Genomic DNA, 22,806 nt, shown 5'->3' on the forward strand with positions numbered 1-22,806 from the left:
GACCTGTACATTTGTAAAACATTGATCATCATTTAACAGTTGTTGTAGTACTTAGCAAAATATAACATTCAATTTTTAATTCTAATTACAATCCTAAACTTATATGAAACATGTTATCTCACATAAAACAATAGCATAATGAACAAGTTCATACAGTAGTAGACATTTGGGTAAATTTTTCAAATCAAGGTGCAGAAAAAAGTTTGGGTTAGCCGTAAAAGGAATAAGTGCCCACTGGCGCATACAAAACTGTGGCCAAATACTTAGGACATATAGGGTCATCTACAAATTACGAAAGTCATTGTAAATCCAATTAGCCTTTTCCTCGGGCAGCAGTTTTACGAATACCTCCCACCACCCTGGATTTTGATATAAGTACTTGACAACCAGCATGTAAAACTCTGTGGGTACTTGCATGGCCGTCAAGATGTTAATACAATGGCTCATGGAAAATGGATCAGATGGAGCATTGGTGTTCTCTTCGTCCCCCTTATCTCCACTACGATTGCTAGCCCTCGATCTCATACTCCTCTCCATAAGCACATCCGTCAATCTACCAATGACATTCACAAGTGTCTATCCTAGGCCGCTTTTCTTCCTCCTATTTGTCGGTCTTTCATGACCAGATGTGTTTGACTATTTTTCCCCTATCGTCCGATGTAGATCAGGTTCAAAGTCACTATCATCAATGCCAACCAGTCTCTAATCGAAAGAAGTGAAGTTCTCCACAAATTGAGACGTAGATGTGTACGCATATCTCCCTGTGGCAATTTGCTTCTCAAATATGACTTTATAAAGCTCCTTGTGAGGAAGTCCCTTGTGGAAGAATTGTTGCGCATGTGGGTTTTGCTGGTAATGAAAAATAAACATATATTAATATCTGTTAGTCCCCAAAAAAATTCGTAAAAGTACAGTGCCGTAGATTAATATGAATTTAAAATTTTAAAATTTACCTTGATATATTCTTGTCAAGCCTGTAAAGGACACATTGGAGTTTGTGACTCATGATCCCAACCAAAGCTCATGTGTTGAAGCAATTTCCGACATGCTTGATATGCTTTTCTCAAGCGAAAGTACTTAGAGGCTAGTTGTGTCATGTTGAGTCTCCTCCCAACCAATAATGATAAGTCATCCAACAAGTACCGTGGGAAATTTTCACACGCTCAGACAACAAAACCAGAAATTTGTGGGTCATCTCAGCAAACCAGTTGACATTATCACTCATCTAATAATAGTATGGTGAGAATGACAACCAAGATTGGGACACCATAATAATCAGCAAACACATTACCAACACACATACGCACATTTAAACCTCATAAACTAAACACAGATAAATTGTTACCTCGTTCGATCCAACACTATTTGAAGTTGTCAATGCAGGGGAAGCTACGGGCAGTGTTGACCAACAGGGTGTTTGACGAACTCCAAGTCTGGAAAAACATCGAAACTTCCTCTTTTGTTGAAAGTAGTAGTCGATCATGTGCCGGTGGGCCAAATTATAGTGACTTTTGTTCATATGATCATAATTTGTTCTTACAATCAATAACGATGTCGAATCTACCCAAAATTTCCAGTAACCATGTTTAATTATCTATAGTTGACAGTAACTATAGTAACCAATTCAACTAACTAAACTAATTACTCCTAACCATATACAACCATATAAACTAAAACCTAACCAACTATGAATAAAACACAAACAACTAATGAAATTCATACATACCATTGCGTACAAGTATACCATAAACAAATATAATACAAATGCAAAATAAAACTATTATGCAATCAACCAAGATACAACCAGAAACAAGCAAGAAAACAAAAACCACAAACAATCAACACCGGATCTTTACTGTGGTTCACTTGCCCGATTTGAGCAAGCTACATCCACGTTGAACTCCGAAAAGGGAGTTCACTACACTATGATTATAGAACAACCAATTACAGTCACGATTACAAAGAATGACACCCAAGAACCCAGATCAAACAACTATGATTCAAACCCATAATCTGCCCTAGGAATCCTCTAACCTGGAAATCCCTATAACAAGAACACAGTAGTTCTTCCCTTGATTGATTAACCCAAACCACTCAAGAAACCCACAGATTACACTGAAAACAAACCCAAAAGAAAGAACCCTAATCTCACAAAAGAAAACGAAATACGGCTCTCAACTTTTATGTTTGATCTACTGTTACAATAAGAAACCCTAATCATTTTATAGTGTTGACTGGAGGCTTGATCTCAGCCGTTGGTTTTTCCTCTGAATCAGCGGTTAGGATCATCTTGGAGCTGTCTCAAAATGACACCGTTCCATTAATACTCAGTACGACGCCGTTTCAGCATTCACTCACAACAATCTCCACATTGAATGCTAAACATTCACAGTGCAGCAAACCCAAACAGTTCCATCATTGTTCTGGTCTTCATAGGTTATCTTACACGCAGCAGGTTCAAGCAGTGCTTGAACTTTACAGGTGAGACAACCTTGGTTCCCATGTCAGCAGGATTATCTTCAGTGGATACCTTTACAAGATCAATTACCCCCTGTGTTACTAAGTCTCTGACGAAGTGGAAGCGAACATCCACATGCTTGGTCCGCTCATGGGAAATTGGATTCTTACTGAGATGGATTGCACTCTGACTATCTGAGAATATAGTAACCTTGCCATCAGTCAGTTTTGCTTCGGCTAACAAACCTTGCAGCCATACAGCTTCCTTAAACACATCAACAATAGCAATATACTCTGCTTTAGTTGTTAAGAGAGCAATAATGAGCTGAAGCTGTGACTTCCAGCTAATGCAATTCCTCCAAGGGTAAAGTAATATGAGATGGTGGATTTCCTTGTGTCTTTGTCACCTGCAAAATCAAAGTCTACAAAACCCACCAAGTCAAGTGTATTATGCCTTTTACAGAAGTTTAAACCAACATTCAGGGTACCATTAATGTACCTTAATACTCCCTTTAAGGCAGTCCAGTGCTCACTACCTGGATTTGCCATGAATCTGCTTAGTAAGGAAATATAATAGGACAGGTCTGGTCTGGTACTGATCATTCCATACATCACAGATCCAACAACATTTGCATAGGGGACAGATTCCATTTTGATTATCCCAGACTCAGTTGTGGGGCATTGGCTCTTGTTTAACACAACATGGTTTGCAAGAAGCATGGACACTAGTTTTGAGTCAGCCATACCAAATTTAGACACTAGTTTTTCTAAGTATGATTTCTGCCTAATGATTAATTCATGTTTACCCCTGTTCCTGATAACGTCCATTCCTAGGATTCTTTTGGCATTTCTTAGATCCTTCATGTCAAATTCTGATCTAAGCTGACCCTTTAACTCATGAATTTTAGACTTAGACTCACTCACAAGTAACATATCATCCACATACAGTAAAAGATATACAGGCAGATTATGATTCAAATTAAAATAGAAACAATTGTCATATCTACTCCTAGTGTATCCTATACTTACAATGAAATTGTCAAACCTCTTATACCATTGTCTTGGGGACTGTTTCAGTCCATACAGTGATTTGTGCAGAATGCACACATGGTCAGGTTTCTTGGGATCAATAAAACCTAGGTGTTGGCTCATGTAAATCTCCTCTTCTAAGTTACTATGCAGAAAGACAGTGATAACATCCATTTGTTCTAACTCTAGGTTATAATGGGCAACAATGGAGAGCATTAACCTAATGGTTTTATACTTGACTACAGGGGAAAAGACTTCATTGAAGTCTATTCCTTCACGTCGGGTGTAACCCTTAGCTATTAACCTGGCTTTGTACCTAAGGGGCTCAGTAGCTGAGATTCCCTCTTTAATCTTGTACAACCATCTGCGTTTGATTAGTTTTTGATCCTTGGGTTTGGAACCAAGGACCAGGTTCTGTTTACCTCAAGTGACCTCATTTCCTCTTCCATTGCTTGCCTCCATTTTTCCCTTTCCTTAGAGTTCATTGCTTTTTCATATGAGTCTGGTTCTGTTCTTTGAATCCCTATTCTTGCAAGCAAAGCAGTGTATATCAGTTCAGCATAAGAAAACCTGGCAGGGGGTCTTACCTCCCTCCTTATTCTATCTCTGGCAAGTTGATAGTGTTCTAATTGTGCATGTTGGGGCTCTGGGGCATCTGCTTCATTTTCTTCGCTATCAGATCCAGGATCCTCTGGTCCTGATTGGTTTTCAGGTGCATGTTCCTCATTGGGTTAAGGTGGTTCAGCCTGCTGACCTACAGGCTCCACCTCAATGGTTGTAGTCTCAGTTGTATCCTTGGTAGGTTCAGGTGGGGTGTTGGTACCAGTGTTCTGTTCAATGGTTTTACAAGGGAACACCCCTTCATTAAAGACTACATCCTTGGAAATGATGATTTTTACCCTTGGTGAATTTCTGTCCCAGAGTCTGTACCCTTTGGTACTATCTTGATATCCTAGGAACACACACTTGGTGGATCTAGGCTCTAACTTTCCTCCCACTGTATGTGCATAGGCTGCATACCCAAACATTCTCAAATGGCTTAAACCAGGCTTTCTTCCTGACCATACTTCTTTAGGACATTTGAAATTTATGGCAGTAGAGGGGCTCCTATTTATCAGATAGGCTGCAGTGGACAAGGCCTCTCCCCAGAAGGTATTAGGTAACCCTGAAGTGAACAACAAGCATCTGACTTTTTCTAGGAATGTCCTATTCATCCTCTCAACTACCCCATTCTGCTGAGGGGTTCTTCTCACAGTTCTATGTCTTAGGATTCCTTGCTCACTACAAAACTTATCAAATTCAGTGTTACAGTACTCTAATCCATTGTCAGTCCTTAGAGTTTTTACCTTTCTGTCTAGTTGGTTTTCCACTAGGGCTTTCCACTCTTGAAATTTAGACAGTGCCTGGTCCTTAGTTCTAAGGGTGTAAATCCACACTTTTCTGCTAAAATCATCTACAATGGACATAAAGTAACTACTGCCCCCATGAGACCTCACTCTCTCAGGTCCCCATAAGTCTGAGTGTATGTATTCTAAACAACCTTTGGCCAGATGTATGCCTTTTGGGAAACCGACTCTGTGCTGTTTTCCTAAAATGCAGTTCTCACAAAATTCTAAGGTTGTAGCAGTGTCCTTTCCTAACATGCCTTGGTTACTTAGGATATCTAGTCCCCTCTAACTCATATGTCCTATCCTAAGGTGCCATTTTTCTGTTACTGACATATTTGGGGTGACAAGAGAAGAACCTAGGCAATCATAATAATATTCTCCACATAGGATGTATAACCCATTCTTTTTTTCTCCTTTTAGAATTAGATTCTGGTTTCTATACACATTCAGCCATCCATTTTCGGCTCTGTAACAGCATCCTTCCTCATCTAAGGTTCCTAAGGATATGAGGTTCCTTTTGAGTTCTGGAATGTACCTAACATGAGTAAGCTTTATTAGTTTCCCACTACAGAGTCTAAGGGTTATACTACCTTTCCCTTTTACCCTAGAGGCATTGTTGTTCCCCATGAACACAGTCTCCCTATTATATTCCTTAAAGTCATGAAACCAGTCCCTATTGGGGCTCATGTGAAAAAAGCACCCAGAATCTAACACCCACTCTCTTGTATTGTCAGAAACAAAGACAGTAAGCACCTCTGTTTCTTCAGCTAAGTGTTTGGATGAGGCTAGGTTACTCTCTGTGTTTCCTTGCTTTTGTTTCTTAAGCCATTCAAAGCAATTCTTTTTCAGATGACCAGTTTTATTACAGAAAAAACATTTTCTAGACTCTGCCTTATGCTTATAGTTCCATTTACCCCGTTTCTTGTTTTTGGACCCCCGGCTAGGTTGACTACCTTTACCAGATTGAAAGGTATTTGGTTTTTTCCTAACAAACAGGTTACTCCCATTTCATTTTTGGACCTTTAACTCAAGTTCTCTAGCCTTAAGACCAGCCACAATCAAGTCAACACTAGGGATAGTACCGGAATACTGAAGTGCATTCTTAACAACAAGATAATCCTTGGTAATGGAGTTTAACAGTATCATGGCTAGACTAGTCTCTCCTAGTTCCTGATCTGTGCCCTTTAAAATTAAGGTCATTTTTAGGAATTCATCTAGGTTCTCCTCTATTGTCTTGCTACTATCCATTTTATAAGAAAACAAAGCACCCTTGAGAAAAGCTAAGTTTGGTGCAGATTGAAGTGCATACAAAGTTTCGAGTTTACCCCATAACCCAAGAGGGGTTTCAATTCCAACAACATTCCTCAGTACACTGTCTGAGAGGTTCATCACGATCAGATTGTAGGTTGCTTCATCAATCTCCTCCTTCTCCTTCAATGTCTCCTCGGACCATTTCTTTTGATCCTTCTCCAGTGCAAGGCCAACTTTATTATGTGAAAGCAGAGCCTTCATTTTCTTCTTCCAACTCCCGAAATCGATCTTCCTATCGTATTGGGAGATCTGCATACGTGTAGTGCTAATGGTATTATACAGACAGTGTGATACAGTCTAAGGTGTAAGTGGCGTTGTTACACCAGAAGTTGTCAAATACTGCCAGACAGTTTTTAAGGCGGTCACTGGTTTCCAGTCTATATACCTTTAAACTCGACAGAAAATCGAAAAGAACACTACAGGTACAGACTCACGACAATGACCAAGATTACTCTCCTTAACCAGTGTTTGTGATCTAATCTCACAAAGATAACCCCAAGACTCAGTAAGAATCAAAGTTCTAAGGCTCTAGGAACCTTTGGATTGAGAAACCCCTAAAATCTGAGAAACCCTAATTTTTCAAGCAAACCCTAATTTTTCGATTCGTCAAAAAATTGAACGATTTCTAAAATCTAGATACACCCTAGGACGATGACTCTGATACCACTATTATGCAATCAACCAAGATACAACCAGAAACAAGCAAGAAAACAGAAACCACAAACAATCAACACCGGATCTTTACCGTGGTTCACTTGCCCGATTTGAGCAAGCTACATCCACGTTGAACTCCGAAAAGGGAGTTCGCTGCATTATGATTATAGAACAACCAATTACAGTCACGATTACAAAGAATGACACCCAAGAACCCAGATCAAACAACTCTAATTCGAACCCGTAATCTACCCTAGGAATCCTCTAACCTGGAAATCCCTATAACAAGAACACAGTAGTTCTTCCCTTGATTGATTAACCCAAACCACTCAAGAAACCCACAGATTACACTGAAAACAGACCCAAAAGAAAGAACCCTAATCTCACAAAAGAAAACGAAATATGGCTCTCAACTTTTATGTTTGATCTACTGTTACAATAAGAAACCCTAATCCTTTTATAGTGTTGACTGGAGGCTTGATCTTAGCCGTTGGTTTTTCCTCTGAATCAGCGGTCAGGATCATCTTGGAGTTGTCTCAAAATGACACCGTTCCATTAATACTCAGTACGACGGCGTTTCAGCATTCACTCACAACAATAACAAATATAAACTAAACCCTAAACAAATGCATAATAAAACAAATGCCTCCTAAACATAAACCAAATCAGTGTGCTGCATTGTTTGGGTTACCTCTTAACAAATCATTCGAATCTAGCGGTGTGGGGTTGGAGGAGGGTGGTCGACAATGGGTTAATGAAGTAGTTAAATAACACCGCTAGTGCTTAAAGAATGTGGTGGCCTCAGGTTAGATGAGATCTCGCCGACGATGGTGGTGGAACTAGTGCTCGTTGAAGAAGCTGCTGGCCTCAGGTTAAGGGAGGTTTCATCGACAATGGTGTTGGATCTGGGCTAATGTGTGCCAGTGGTGGTGCTCGAAAGTGGTGGCTGTCGAAGGTGGTGGGCTCAGGTTGGAGAAGAAAACCTTTTTTGCTGGTGGATTTGGAGTCCTCTCAATGCTGGAGGTGGCGCTCGAAGGTGGTGGATGATGATGGTGACATGATTTGCTTTGGGTTCTTGATCTGTGACTATGGTGTGGAAATGTTATCTGCAATTGTTTCTTTTTCTTCAATAGATCATGAATGTGTTTCTATCTAGTTGGGGGGTGCTTTGGATATGGGCTGGTGTTTGTTGTTGTTAGGCTGGGGGTGTGGATTTTGGCTTCAATTTTTCAATCTATCAAGGTTGGCAGTGAGGTGTTTTGCTATTGTCCTCTTCCGCTAGTGGTTGTTTTTTTGCTAAATATCAATGTAGGAAGAGTTTCAGGTTCTTTGGGTGTTGAGTTTGAATGCAAGTGGAAGATGGTCTAGCTTTGGTTGTAACGTGGAAGATGGTGACTGTTGGGGATGACAATCTAGATTTCCTAACGCCGGTGGTGGTTTCAAGTTAAGGGTGGGTTTCTGAATGCCTTAAAATGTGTTAGCGTGGTGGGTTTTTAAATGCTTTTAAATGTTTTAGCGTAGTGAAGGAAGAAGAAGAAGAAAATCAGGAAGAGAGGAAAAGCCAAAAAAAAAAAAAAAAAAAAAGAAAAAAAAAAAAAAAAAAAAAAAAAAAAAAAAAAAAAAAGGCCGCTGAGCTTTTGTCATAATGGTCATTTTGTGCTTCAAGAATCAAATTTTTAGAATTTGATTCTTTGAGTACTGAAACAAACGTTTTTTCCCTAAATCCAATTCCAAATACAAATACGAATGGGGAACCAATCGCAAGTGTCAAAGTGATAGTATACTGTTAAAGTAGAATACAGATAAATATTTCGCATTTATAATAAGATAATGAAAATAAATATATTGTTATTTTCAGATACTATGTTTAAAAATAATAATACATACATACATTTCTCAAACTATAAGAACACAAGAACATTATGTTCAACGCTGGAAGCTTTCTTTCTAAAGCAACAGCTTGGGAACTTCAAAACCTCAACATGCAAATTCTTAATGTTTTGCGTCTCCAGGAATTTTACTTTGTAGATATGAAACAAGTACCACATTCAAAGGAGTCCAGGTCCAAGTGATCAGGGAGCTTGGTCTTGGCTAGCTTGAAGAAGGGAACAGAAGTGGATCAGCACCCTGATCCTTAGACTCCCCAGAGCCACTGGAATCTTCAATGAGCTTAGACGCAGCATCAAACAAATCCTTTGAGTACTTATCCCGCTTCAGAATCGTCCGCACCAGGAGTAAAGCCTTTTGTTCAGACCTAGAAGCTTTTTGCTCTAGAGCAATAGCTTGGTTCTTCAAAACCTCATTCTCTGCTTCATTACGGATCAGTTCAGCCTCCAGGAATAGAGCATTCTGCTGGGAGCTGGGAGCTTTTTGCTCTGAAGCAATAGCTTGGTTCTTCAAAGCCTCATTCTCTGCTTGCTTCTTGATCAGTTCAGCCTCCAGGGATTCAACTCTAGAGTTATGATCCACCTCAGATGATTCATAACTCTTCAGCTTTGCCTCTGCTTCTGCTAACTTACTAGAACTTAAGGTAACCTCAACGCTCAGATTGGACATTCTGCTCTCTAACATCTTCAAAAATGCATATGAAATGGAAAGTTGAAAGAGAAGAGAATAAACAAAAGAAAATGGACTATTAACCCGAACAACGGAAACTTCAGAAGGCACAGATGCCATGAACTCATCTGATGAATCATTTTTCAAATCCTTCATTCCTACTGAGCGGAGCCTTTTAGATAGCTCTAAAGCAGCAGCTGGATTCTCCAATATGTTCTGCAAACCTATATGTTCCACTTGACGATTAAAATTTTCCCCAAGCCTAGTGAGAGACATGATGACCTCACTGGTGACCTCCTCAGCTCCCTTCTTTCCAGTAGGAGTTTCTTTTTCAATTCCGTCAAGGTTCTGAGAGGAATCAAGTAGAAATTTAAATCTCTTTGCACGAATAAGACCTTGTTAATCTTATGATAGAAAACTTCAAACCTTGTAAATTTTACGATAGAAAACTTCTAGCAACCGGAGCTCTGCATCAGGATGAGACAACTCCACCTGCTCCACAAATTTAGATTTAAGTAAAAATGTGAAGCACAAACAGATTCCGCCAAAAAGCAGGAAAAAGGCTCAACATATTTTATAGTAACTTAAGAAATTGATCAGCATACTCACTTCACCCTTCATATCATGAGTCAATGCTACTTTAAGAAATTTCAGACTTTCTAATTTTGGCAGAGGAATGTCCAATACTTCAAAGTAAAATATATCAGAAGTCTGTCCAAGAACATGATGAGAAAAAGCATAATATTACATTTTCCATTAAATTTCAACATCCCACATCAACTAGGACCAAGAGTAGTACCTGGTCTTGTTGAATCAGCATATCCGCCAAATGATCAATGCCACGGTACTTAATAGGTTGAGGTTTGGGTTGCTGAGAGTAGGAGTTATGTGATGTAAGCCTGATTTTGGACGGATCCTCCAAATTCAATATCCGAGCTACTCTTTCTACAACAGCATCATGCGTAAAAAGCTTTGACCTTGACATTCAAAATACAATAGCATCAGTAAAATTACTCGAAAATATACATATACATAAAATAATGAACAATCAACAAAGATAAATCCGCAGTAAAATAACAGAATTCAACTTCATCTAATATTAAGCCCTTACATCTCTATACAAAAATCATCTTCCTTCAGCTTTTCAAGAGATCGGAAGTGAACAGCCACCTACCACCCAAAATCATGTAAAATTTAGCTAAGTTTAATGATGAGTTGATGAGTACCAGTTAATTATAAAAACAATAAACACAATGTCGAGGGATGACAAGGAAGATGTTCACTACAAAAAAGCCAATAGATAAATCACAAATGTAGGGAGATTGTAAACCAATAATATAACAAAATGAATATAACAGAAAAGCTTAGTTTTCTTAATGCAGTAGGAACCATGGAGGTGTACCTGTTGATTATGCATATAGTCCAAAAAGTTTAGGACTAGCTTAAGAGAAACAATTTTTCTTTTTTTTTTTTTTTCTTTTCTTTTAAGGGTTGTTATACACTCCTCAATCATGCTTCGTCACCAAGTTCACACAACTTCTCAAGACATATTGTTTCAAAACTACAAATATTCAAATCTGATTAACTCTATTTTATGAAATATTGCTAACATCGTAAGTCAAAGAATATGCTCAATAACAAAGTCAAGTTACTATTTCATGCGTCACTAGACGTTCAAAGACATGACTTAAAGCATAAACCTTCCTAAAAACAGAAACTACTTTTTTTTTTTAACAAATTAAAACACAACCTAAATCCGCTCCCTCACACTTAAAACTGACATTGTCCCCAATGTAAGATGAAATGCAAAGAAAGGCAAAAATAACCAAAATTTAAAATGCGAGAATAAGAAAACAAACTCCCCTTGGGTTGCCTCCCAAGCAGCGCCTTTGTTTATTGTTGTTGGCTCGACTCAAGGCTTTTCTTCTTGTGATGCACTAAGTTTACTTGAGATGATCACCGTAACGTTCCTCCGTCTCCAAGGAACACGTTCTTGAGGTAACTAGGAAGAGGCTTCAAATCTGGAATGGGGGCCTGCAAAACAGAGGGTAAAGGCCTCTCGTTAGAAATTGGTAATGCAATATAAGGAACGTTACTTGACTGCTGTCACTTTAGAGAATCATTCAACGCTGAGTTTCCTGCAAATCAGTACTCAAAGCTAACTCCTCATTCTCTTCCTCAAGATGCTTACTAATGGCAACTACCAATCCATCTTTTCCATCAAGTTCAAAAACTTCCTATGCTAAAGAATCAATCACATCAATAGAATAAACAGGATTATCATCATCATCATCAGGATATTTCATGGCATCATAAATATTAAACTTAACGATTTGACCATCAAATTCCATGGTAAGTATGCCACTATGAACATCTATCTTAGTCTTGGATGTTTTTAAGAAGGGTCTTCCTAACAAAATAGATGCAGATTGATCTCCATTTTCCATATCAAGCACATAGAAATCAGTAGGGAAAACTAAGTAATTAACTTGTACCAGAATATCCTCAACTACACCCTTAGGATAGGCATTAGATTTATCAGCTAATTGAATGACAACACTAGTTTTATTCAAAGGTCCAAGTTTTAAAGAAGCATATATAGAATATGGCATGACATTAATAGAAGCTCTTAAATCTATCATGGCCTTCTCAAACATAGTGTTACCTATCGTACAAGGGATAGTAAACATACTTTAATCTTTGCACTTCGCTGGGAGTTTTCTCTGAATCACTACAGAAACATTCTCTCCTACTCTCACCTTTTCACACCCTTTCAGTTTCTGTTTCCTCTTAATTGTGCATAGTTCTTTCAAGAATTTAGCATAATGAGGTACTTGTTTAATAGCATCTAAAAGTGGAATATTTACCTAGTATCTACGAAAAGTCTCATAAAAATCTCTGTATTGCTCATCTTTTCTAGATTCTGCCAAAGCTTGAGGAAAATGAGGTACCGGTTTATAATCGGACAGAGGCAGAAACTTACACTTAGGAACACCATTGTCGTTGAAAACATTCCTGTCTACAAGGACGTTTTTCTCCTTTTCTTCCTTCAACAATGCAGGGGCTGCCTTTATTGGAATCTCAGCCTCTTTACCACTTCTCAAGACGATCGCACTTACATTTTCTCTTGGATTTACCATCGTTTGAGAGGCTAATTTCCCTGAACTTTGTGCCTCTAGCTTACTTATTGCGGTTGCCATCTGGCCCATCTAATTCTCCAAACTTTGAACACTGGCCATCGTCTGCTGTTGAAATTGCAAAGTATTAGTGGCAAGAGACTTAACAATATCTTCTAAAGACATACTAGAATTAGAAGTTTGGCCCGGTTGTTGTCTAGGGGGGTATGGCTGCTTATATTGCTGGTAACTTGGGTGGTTTTGAGTCACGAGCTGATTCACTTGTGGATTCCCATAGCTAAGATTAGGATGATCCCGCCATCCCAAGTTATATGTGGTCGAATAGGGATCGTACTTCCATTACGGTTGTCTAGGAAAACCACCTGTTGCATTCACTTGCTCAATGGGCTCCTCTTGACATATCAGTTGGATGCCCTACTACCGAACAAATCCCACAAGCCTTCACTGTTTGCATGTTACCTACAGCCATTTGAAAAACAAGAGAAGTTAGACTCAAGATTTGTTGTTCAAGGGAGGAAATATTTACCTCATTATCACGCCTAGATGGAAGGTCAAGCCTAGTGCCAAATTGTTGAGCATTGGCCGCCATATTTGCAATCAAGTTTCTCGCGACCTCGGGAGTTTTATCCACCAAAGCTCCTCTACTAGCAGCATCAATCATGCTCCTATCAGTGTATAGAAAGCCCTCATAGGAGTACTGGATGAGTAGCTGCTCACTAATCTGATGATGGGGGCAGCTTGCACATAATTTCTTAAAACGTTCCCAGTATTCATGTAGAGACTCTCCATTGTGCTGCCTTATACCACAAATTTCTTTCCGAATGTTGGCCGCCCTCAAAGGTGGGAAATATTTCTCCAAAAACAACCTCTTCATCTCATTCCATGTGGTTATAGTCCCGGAGGGTAGATAATAGAGTCAATCCTTAGCCGAATCCTTCAAAGAAAATGGAAAGGCTCTTAATTTAATTTGCTCCTCGATCACCCCCGTAAGTTTCATACTCGTGCAAACCACATGAAGCTTCTTTAAATGCTTGTGAGGATCTTCACCTGCAAGGCCATGAAAAGTGGACAAGAGATGTATTAGTCCAGATTTTAATTCAAAAGTAGTAGCAGCATCTAAAATAGGAAACGTTATACATAAAGGTGCTTCATTCAAATCAAGGGCATCAAGCTCTTTCAAAGTTCGATTTGCAACCATGATGTCCTCCTCTTCTAAATTAGAGTTGCTAGCAAATTGGGAATCAAAAACCAAATTGCTTTCCTCAGAATTTCTCCGAGTTCCTTCCTTAACCTGTGCAAAGTGCTCTCTAATTATGGGTCGAATGTTAAATCACCAAGATAAGAGGATAAAACACAGAAAATTTCATACAAGAAATAAATGACAAATAATAAAAAACCAACCAGAAAATTAAAAAAAAATTAATTAATTTTTTTTTCTTTTTAATGATAGAAACACAAAAAAGCCAAAAACTCTATCAAAACGTTGTTTTCTGGCCTCAACAGGGTGGGGCTTTTTCTAGTCTTGCTCAGAATTTTGTTTTCTTCGAAACGGGTACTTGCAGCACTCCTAATTCAACCAAAATTTTTCTTATGAATAGTACTACTGTTCATCCAGAATAGTACTACTGTTCACAGTTTTTTTTTCTTCTTTTTTTCTGCAAAATAAAAATTAAAAAAAAAAACAACAAGAACGAAATAAGAATCACAAAAAAAAAAAAAAAAAAAAAATCAACTAGAAACACTCCCGGCAACGGTGCCAAAATCTGGCGTGCTGTTGTAGGCACCCATAATTAAAACCCTAAAAATACACGTAGTAGTGTGAGTAGGGATCGTTCCCACGGAGAGTGTCTAGCCGAGTTTTATGTTACGTGAACCAGTATGGGGGGGATTTTAGTAAAATAGAAACAATTTCAGGAAAAGATATTCAACCTAAATTACCGAAATCAATCAAAATAACGAAACTTGTCTAAGTCAACACCACCCTCAGAATCTTACAACTGATCATTGATGAAAAAATAAATCCTTCTTACTTTGAGTATTCACCGTTGGAACTATTTTCCATCTCTCCTTAGTTGTAATTAATTAGGAAACAAGCGATCTAATTAATCTTACTACTAAACAACCCTAGACAAGTGCTAAAGATTTAATCTAGTGGCCGCTTAAGACCTAGAGAGATCGATGAAGCTAAACAACACAAAGACAAGCGGTTGTATTTAATTCAGTCAAATGTTCTTCTTAAGACTTAACAATTCCTGACGCAAAACAAATTCTTAAACCCTAATTGCTTCACAAGTTAAAGAGATCAAACAATTACGGATTTGATATCTAACTTAGCAGTAGATTGCAACAAATAATAAACTAGTAGGCCTCCTAGTAATTAAACGCAACAATCATGACAATATGCATAGAAGAACATCCAATACTCAAAACATAAATTGAACAGTAAAAACAGATAGATCTCACAGTTTTATTGATTTTGAGGTCTCCGTTTCCTTCGACCAAATTATGAAAGTTTAGCCGCTCATGGCCATGAAAAACTCAAAAGAAAACGAAGAAGAAAGATAGAAAGAGAGGCGTGTGTGTCATCTCTCAATCTGATCTCTCTCTCTCCTTTTAAACATATCCCATTCAAGTATTTGAATTCTACTAAATCTCCTCAAAATATTCTAATATCCTAAAATAACATTTATCCTAATCTGATTCTAATTAATTGAAAATAAAATAAAGTCCTAAAATAAAATAGGAAAGTGGTGTGTCTAGCTGTAACTTGCGTGCAACAAGTCTTCAAATCTTCCAATAATAAACTGCCTCTTTATTGCATGACAAGGCGGAATGTTCCAGAACGTCGACAGTGCAGGTGAGTTAACTTCAAGCCCGATTATAACCTTGATTCAGCGAGTATCTCTCCAAACTTAAAACATTAAAGTTTTAGATCTGTTTCTTCTAGTTCCATAGAATTTTGAATCGTCTCAATCGGAGCTCGGATGAGAGAGTTATGCTCAGATTATGAAGCGATGTCGAAACTCTCCGAATTCACCTAATTAGTTCCGTTTTGCATTTAACGCCTCCATTTGCATCCTAAATCAAAATAGAATAATAATGAGTACATTTAGGCAACAAATAAGTATAAAAGACTAGACATTAAGGGGGGGTAAATATGACATTTTGCATTCTCATCAAGTGACATGTCAAAATATGATTGGATGGATAAATAAATATAAAAATCAACTTAATAAATCCATATTAAATGACAGTGAATAATATTTATATTAATTCAGCCAATCATATTTTTCATACGTCATTTTGTATGAAAAACTTTGTATAGAGTCTTTGAAAGTGTAGTATTATTCTATTTATCATAGTTATATTCTTACCCAAACTAGAAAAGGGTTTAAAAAGGAAAATATTAGGGACTAAAAAATCATTTTTCAATATGTACACAAATAAAGTAGACACATTAGCCCAAAAACAGTAGCCTAGAACAATGATTGTAAAATAGTCAAGTCAAGTCGAGTTTTGGGGTAAACGAGCGTGACTCGTTTTTGGACATTGGCGAGTTCAAGTCAAGTGTTGAGCCTAACAAGTCAGGAAAATCGAGTTCGAGACTCGACTTGTTTCTACACGAGTTGGCTTGAAGTCGAGCTCGAGCTCGTGTAAACGAGTTTGAGCCAACACATCAATGTCCAAAACCAACAATTGTTGAGAGTAGCCTGGGCAATTTAGGGCAAGGTGAAAATGGCGAATTCCACAACCAAAAAAACTCAATCGACAAATCCATTTCAACACCTCCAAAACAACAACTTCTCCAATCAAATCTCCCAATCAACACAACAATCAATAATCCACAACAGATAACTAGAAAATCAGAAGAAAAAAAAAATGAAAACCAATTTTTATTTAATTTCATAACAGATAACTTAACTTTTATTTAAAATACACCCTAAGCCACACATAATAACAAAAATTGACCAAAAAAAAAAATCATAATAGGAAGAATCTTACCTGTAATGGTGAAAACCGATTGATTTTTGAGCTGGAATATGAAATGTTTTGTATATTGCAGCAAAAGTTGCCGTCGTATGCAAAGGACACTATGAGAAGAAGCATGACTGATAGAAAATCAAACGGCTGAGGCGGTGGTTGAGGGTGACTTGAGAATACGAATTAAGGGGTTAGGGTTTTTTTTCAATTGAAATTGGGTTAGCCTTTTGCGAATTTTGAAAATCTGTTTTGATAATTCAATTAATTTGGAATTGGGGGTCAGTTTTAGTTTTTGCGAACTTTTACATGTCAATTTACATAACCTAAAACCCATTCAAGCCAGTTAAAGCTCGCAAGCCTAGTCGAGCCGAGTTGGGTGACACTTGAAGTCAACTCATCCCTTACAGCGAGCCACTCGTGAGCCGACTCAACTTGAAGGATTTGAAGCCGAGCTTGAGTATTTAACGAGTTGTGCTGAGCCGAGTCAAGCCAGCTCTCGAGCAGCTCGGCTCGACTGACAACCCTACCTAAACAATAAAAGATGGTGTCAATCGTCAACAACCCCATAGAAAGAAATGTAAATCTTCAAGCTCGTGGTCGAGGCGTGGACACAAAAAAATGTAAACAATAAGTTTGTAAGGTAACCCATCCGTGGGTAGTCCAGCGGTAAAGGCGAACCAAGGGGGCTACAAACAGTCCAACCACAGTCCCAAGTTTGATTCCCACGCTAGGTGCAAAAGTAGCACCTTTGTCCGTAATTTATCTAGAGAGCCATTGTGGTGGGTTATTGTGGGATAGTTCTCCCATACGGACTAGTTGAGATGCGCATAAGCTAGGCTAGACACCTCAGTTATTAAAAAAAAAAAAAAAAAATTTTGATAAGGTGAACTTGCAACAGAGATTAAGAGATCAAATGATTCCGAATTGTATAATAAAAGAAGTAAAAAAATAATGGTTCTGTCTACTAAAAATTATAGCTTTTAAGCTAATAGTAAGCATCTAATCCTAACATAAATGGTATAAATACCTAGTCATGAGTATAGTTTTTAGATAGCTTATTGTTTGAGAGCCGCTTATAAAAAGGATTATTGGCCAAGTGATCAGTCAACATTTTATCATGTTAATGCCTAGTTATATTAAATTAATGTAGATGTAAGGCTCATAGTTTACTTTATACGTATTAAAAGTTATGACTTTTGGACCAATGTTAACATCTTATACGGCTATAGCAACATATAAAAGCAAACAAGTGCAATTGATTTATATCCATTTCTTTGATTCCTTATATTTATCGGTAACCACCATTTCTCCGTTGAAATAACAGGAAAAATTATGTGATCTGATTCTTGCCTTTTCTTCTGGGGTCAAAGCAAAAGTTATTATTATTAACAAAATTTTAATCAAATTATTTTTTTATACATAATTCAGACAAGTTAATACCACGACATCCTAATGATAGAATTATTATAATTATTATTATATATTTGAATAATTCTCTAGTAAAGACATCTTTACTAAAGTTATGAAAGAACCATACTTAAATACCAACGGTAAATATCATCTCTAAAATTCTTCAAACCTTTTGTTTTATATTCAGACAGTTTTTTTTAGTCTTGATTCATAAACTGTGAAGATGAGAAAATTACAAACTAAAAACCTCCACATTGAGTATATATATATATATATATATATTCTTTATTTACGATTCCTTAAAACCAAAAAACAAAAAAAGTGAGGTCTTGGTCAATAAATGCAAACTGTTGTAAGTCAAAAGTTACAAGATTTGGTTTCCTTTTGTTCTCATGAGTGGCTAAGTCTTAAGTATGCTCCACTTCAAAGTTGACAGCAACATAATAATGGTATTTTTTTCCACCAAATGTAGAATTGAGCTTCAAGTATTTTCACTAAACCTAAGTGATGATGGTAACATAGATGAGGCCATTGCTCACAAATAGTGATGAATACTTCACTTGGCTAGTGCTTCAGCTGGCGCTAGATTCTATTGAGTGATGAGTCAATTAAAGTATCATTAATTTCCACAAAGTGACTCATCTACCCCACAAAAATAATCTCTTTTAAATTGACGAAGACTTAGCTTATTATTTATTCACCACCCTAGTCCTCTGGACTTAATTAACCAACTCTTCAAAGATATTCTTTCTAAAGAGCAAAATGGGTGATCATCAAATAGTTATTGATCTTTTAACACCCAACGCGACTTCAACTGAATCAACTCATGAACGAAGGAAACCTTCCCGTCATCTCCTTTCTAGTGAGCTCACTCTCCTTCACCTGCTCTTTCGCATATTCTTTGAGGGATAATAGTATATTCGTCCTTGAGGTTTGCTGAAAGTAATACATGAGTCCATTAAAATAATAAATATTTCTCTTCCTCTTTCTACAAAGAATGTTTTATTTAAACCTAAGAACAAATCTCCACTCTTTAAGTTTGCATGCATGTTTATGTCAAACACTTTATTAATTGTTTTCATCTATTGAATTTAAACATGCAGGAGAAAATTCAAACCTTTATCTCAACAATTGTGTGCCTCTTTATAAGGCTGCATTAAAAGGTGACTGGACAAGTGCCAAAAAATTGTTAGAAAAAGATCCAACGATGTTATGTGCCAGTATCACAAAGGGACATGAAACTGTTCTTCATATTGCGGCAGGAGCCAAACAAACTGGCTTTGTAGAGGAGCTGATAAAGTTGATGCAACCGAAAGACCTGACTCTGCCGGACCAAAAAGGAAACACGGCCTTTTGTTGCGCCGCTGCAGCAGGAGCTGCCGGAATTGCTAGGATTATGTTGAAGAAGAATCCCGATCTTTTGACAATTCGAGGTGGTGAAAAGATGATGCCTGTGTTTTTGGCTGCTCTTTTAGCACAAGCGGAGATGACATAGTTTTTATATGATGAATTATCTCAAGCGAATCATGTTTTCAAGTGGAACAACGAAGTTGCTCCATTTTTCACTTGTCTCAGCAATGGTTTATATGGTAAGACTATAAATTCCAATTAACTTCTTTTTATTACATTAACTTTTTTTTTTTTTTTTTTTTAAAGAGAAAAAGGTTGTCTAATGTGTGTCTCTAAGTGTACATGTTAAAGACAGAAGAAGATAAAAAAAATTTACTTATTTCGATATATATTATTTACGAAAAGATTAAAAAAAAAAAAAAAAAAAAAAACATAATTTTTAATGTATTGTAATACAAACTTTTTTGTTTTCTAATTTTCTTAGCGTATGCCCTTAAACAATCTTTAAAAAAAAATATACTACACATCTTAACTCTTATACTAAACTCCATCACAAGTGATATATATGTATTTTTATATAATATTGACAGGGGAATAACAGATTGGTATGGAAGCCGAGATATTTTGGATTAAATTGTGATCTATAATAAGTTTAAAACATGATTAATGGTATTTATCCTCAAACTTTTATATTTCATACTTTAAGTAGCATGTCATTATAAGTAATATTGTCATATCATGCAGGTATTACTTTATTTATATATTATGGTGTGTTTGAGCTAGGGAATATTTAAGAAAATATGTTTGATTAGGTTGGAATAAATTGGTAGATATATTCTATTAATATGTTTGGTTGGGAATAATAAATTGGTGAGCATACTATATAGATGACTAAATTGCCATCTTTTTTAAATATTATTATTATTATTATTATTATTATTATTATTATTATTATTATGTGAATCATTTTTAACCCCCTACATTTGAGATTTTGCTAAAACACCCTAGTCATATAAAAGTTTAATTTGTAACAAATTCACCCCCACCCCAAGCCACCTTCGGCTGCTGGAACGACACAGATCGATAGGATCTACCGGTCGTGCGCCAATGTAGCTATTTTCAGCCAGATTAATGGTTAGAAACGGCTAGATGGTTGTGGATCTGGCCAAAAACAGCCAAATCGACACACAGCTGGTTGCACGCCATTCCGACGACCATCGGCGGTGGCTACTGATGACCAATAGTGCTTGGCCAGTGGCTGACAGGTGACGGTAGTCCTAAGTGACCTACAATTTGTTTTAAATATAAGAGTATTATTGTCCAACCAAACACAATAATGGGGATTAACCCCCAACCAAACGCACCCTTAGTGTAACATATGTTAACATATCATGAGGCAAAAAGTTCAAGATAGATATCATTATTCTTATGAATATATATAACCATCAATAATATAAGTATAAATATATACTATAGCAATATTTCTTGACATGTTTTCTTATTTCAAAAAATTAAAAAGCCAACTGCCCTACCATGACTTTAGGGAATTTTTAAAATAATAGTATGTAACTTTCTAGCAAGGTTAAAAAAACTTAAAATAGTAAAGAAAATTTAGACAGATTTAAAGAAGCAAGTTAAATATTAACATGCTTTAAATTTTTTGGCTTACAATTCTTTATTTAATTGCTCAGATCTCGCATTAAAAATGCTAAAGGATGATCCAGAATTAGCTGTGGCACGTGATATAAATTGTGAGACTGCCTTACATGTTTTGGCCCGAAAACCTTCAATATTTTCCAACAAAAATCAAGGTCTATTCAGGAGGCTTATCAACTCATGTTAATTTCTTCAACACTTAACTACTTTTTATCCATGATTTTAGTCAACCATTAAATTAATTAGTACAGAATTTATTGCATGCTTTGATTCTTAGTCTCAGGATTAATGAAGTTGAATCGCAACAAGGATTTTGAATCAAATCCAGCTCTTCAATTAGTCAAATGCCTGTGGGAAGAAATGTTAAAACAATATGACTTGGAGCTAGCAAATCTAACACAAACACCTTCAAAATTCATTTTTGAGGCTGCAAAATTCGGAAATTCCCAATTTTTGGCTGAGCTCATTGGCCGTTATCCTGATTTGATGTATCAACTTGATGAACATGGTTACAGTATATTTCACATTGCAGTTCTATACCGTCATGCCAACGTATTCAACCTAATATATGAGATAGGTTTCACTAAGGAGTTGTTTGTGACTTGTGAAGATGAGGATCAGCAGAACAATATATTGCATTTGGCTGCAAAATTACCACATCCAAGTAGAATTGGTATCGTATCAGGTGCAGCTCTACAAATGCAGCAAGAATTATTATGGTTTAAGGTAATTCAATCTTCTAAAGTCAATTATTGTCCTAATTTTAATTGCCATATTTCGAAATATAACATGTTTGATATCTATAGGAGATAGAAAAAATAGTGCAACCTTCCTTCCTAGAAAAGAAAAACTCAAATGGCCAAACACCTCAAGAGTTATTCACTCAGGAGAACAAAGAGTTATTGAAAAGCGGAGAACAATGGATGAAGAATACTTCTAACTCATGTATGTTTGTTGCAACAATCATTACCACTATAATTTTTGCAACGGTTTTTAGTGTACCAGGTGGTAACGATAGTAGTAAAGGATTACCTCTTCATCTGAAAGAGACATGGTTTCAAGTTTTTGTCATATCAGATGCAATCGCATTGTCCTCCTCTTCTATCTCAATCCTGATGTTTTTGTCGATCCTTACATCGCGGTATATAGAAGATGATTTTCTTGAGTTGTTACCATTTAAATTGATGGTTGGACTCTCTATACTCTTCATATCCATAATCACCATGATGGTAGCTTTTAGCACAACCCTTTTATTAGCTTATCATGATAGATTAAATTGTGTCACCATGGTTACTAGTGTAGTTGCGTTTGTACCAGCCATTCTATATGCTATGTTGCAGTATCCTCTCTTTGGAGATATATTTTTTTCAACATACCATTCTAGGTTTTTGTTTAAACCAAGTAAACCCATGTTCTAATTTGCTTGAACTTGAAAGTTTATTGTATTGTATTAATCATGCAATAATTTTTTTCTCCTTAAAGTAATTGTTGTTGCAAGCAGTGATGGTGAAATTGTAATTGAGAGGTTAATTTTCAATTTTCCATATATTATTAGTCAAGAAGACTACAATATGACTATATAATATGTTGGGAATAAAAATCAATCTAGCCCAATTAAGTGAAGCACAAGTAAACGGGTCTGGGGAAGCTAAGAAATAGTCTATAATAAAGTAAATGGGCCACAGTGGCTGATGATGTGTTAGGTGCCTGATGTAAACGTGGCTCAAATTCATATTTAATCAATAACATTACAACTTATAACAAAAGTCCATGTTTATGTTACTTAACCATTTGATTGAGTAAAAGCAATGTTATTTGTTTCTCTTTATCTTCTGTCTTTGAGAAATTTGTTTGTTGTTCTTAGTGGACATCAGTGT

General features: G+C 36.7%; 1 protein-coding gene and 1 non-coding gene across 6 annotated transcripts; both read left to right on the forward strand.

The window, feature by feature from the left end:
* Nucleotides 1-13,251: 13,251 nt before the first annotated feature.
* Nucleotides 13,252-13,358, forward strand: LOC116137205. The gene has a single exon (XR_004129130.1). It is a non-coding gene; the product is annotated as a small nucleolar RNA R71 (small nucleolar RNA).
* A 5,222-nt stretch (nucleotides 13,359-18,580) lies between these two features.
* LOC116137070 (ankyrin repeat-containing protein NPR4-like) lies at nucleotides 18,581-22,416 on the forward strand. Of its 5 annotated transcripts, none has more exons than XM_031422759.1 (5): nucleotides 18,581-18,865; nucleotides 19,027-19,512; nucleotides 20,965-21,084; nucleotides 21,207-21,655; nucleotides 21,736-22,416. In XM_031422759.1, the coding sequence occupies exons 3-5, from the start codon at nucleotides 20,979-20,981 to the stop codon at nucleotides 22,345-22,347; spliced, it is 1,167 nt and encodes a 388-aa protein (XP_031278619.1). In that variant the 5' UTR covers nucleotides 18,581-18,865; nucleotides 19,027-19,512; nucleotides 20,965-20,978; the 3' UTR covers nucleotides 22,348-22,416. The 5 variants fall into 5 exon arrangements, 4 of the variants coding, with proteins under 4 accessions (XP_031278619.1, XP_031278620.1, XP_031278618.1 ...); XM_031422760.1 differs by having other exon boundaries at nucleotides 18,581-18,854; XM_031422758.1 differs by having other exon boundaries at nucleotides 18,586-18,785.
* Nucleotides 22,417-22,806: the final 390 nt, after the last annotated feature.

This window comes from Pistacia vera, unplaced genomic scaffold, assembly GCF_008641045.1.
Source record: "Pistacia vera cultivar Batoury unplaced genomic scaffold, PisVer_v2 Contig320, whole genome shotgun sequence".
NCBI classification, from domain to species: Eukaryota; Viridiplantae; Streptophyta; class Magnoliopsida; order Sapindales; family Anacardiaceae; genus Pistacia; species Pistacia vera.

Bases quoted from the DNA above. Each gene is read 5' to 3' on its own strand.
- LOC116137070 (XM_031422759.1), top strand. From the start codon at position 20,979: ATGCTAAAGGATGATCCAGAATTAGCTGTGGCACGTGATATAAATTGT. The intron at 21,085-21,206 runs GTCTATTCAGGA...TTTGATTCTTAG, and splicing joins ATTTTCCAACAAAAATCAAG to TCTCAGGATTAATGAAGTTG. The intron at 21,656-21,735 runs GTAATTCAATCT...TGATATCTATAG, and splicing joins AAGAATTATTATGGTTTAAG to GAGATAGAAAAAATAGTGCA.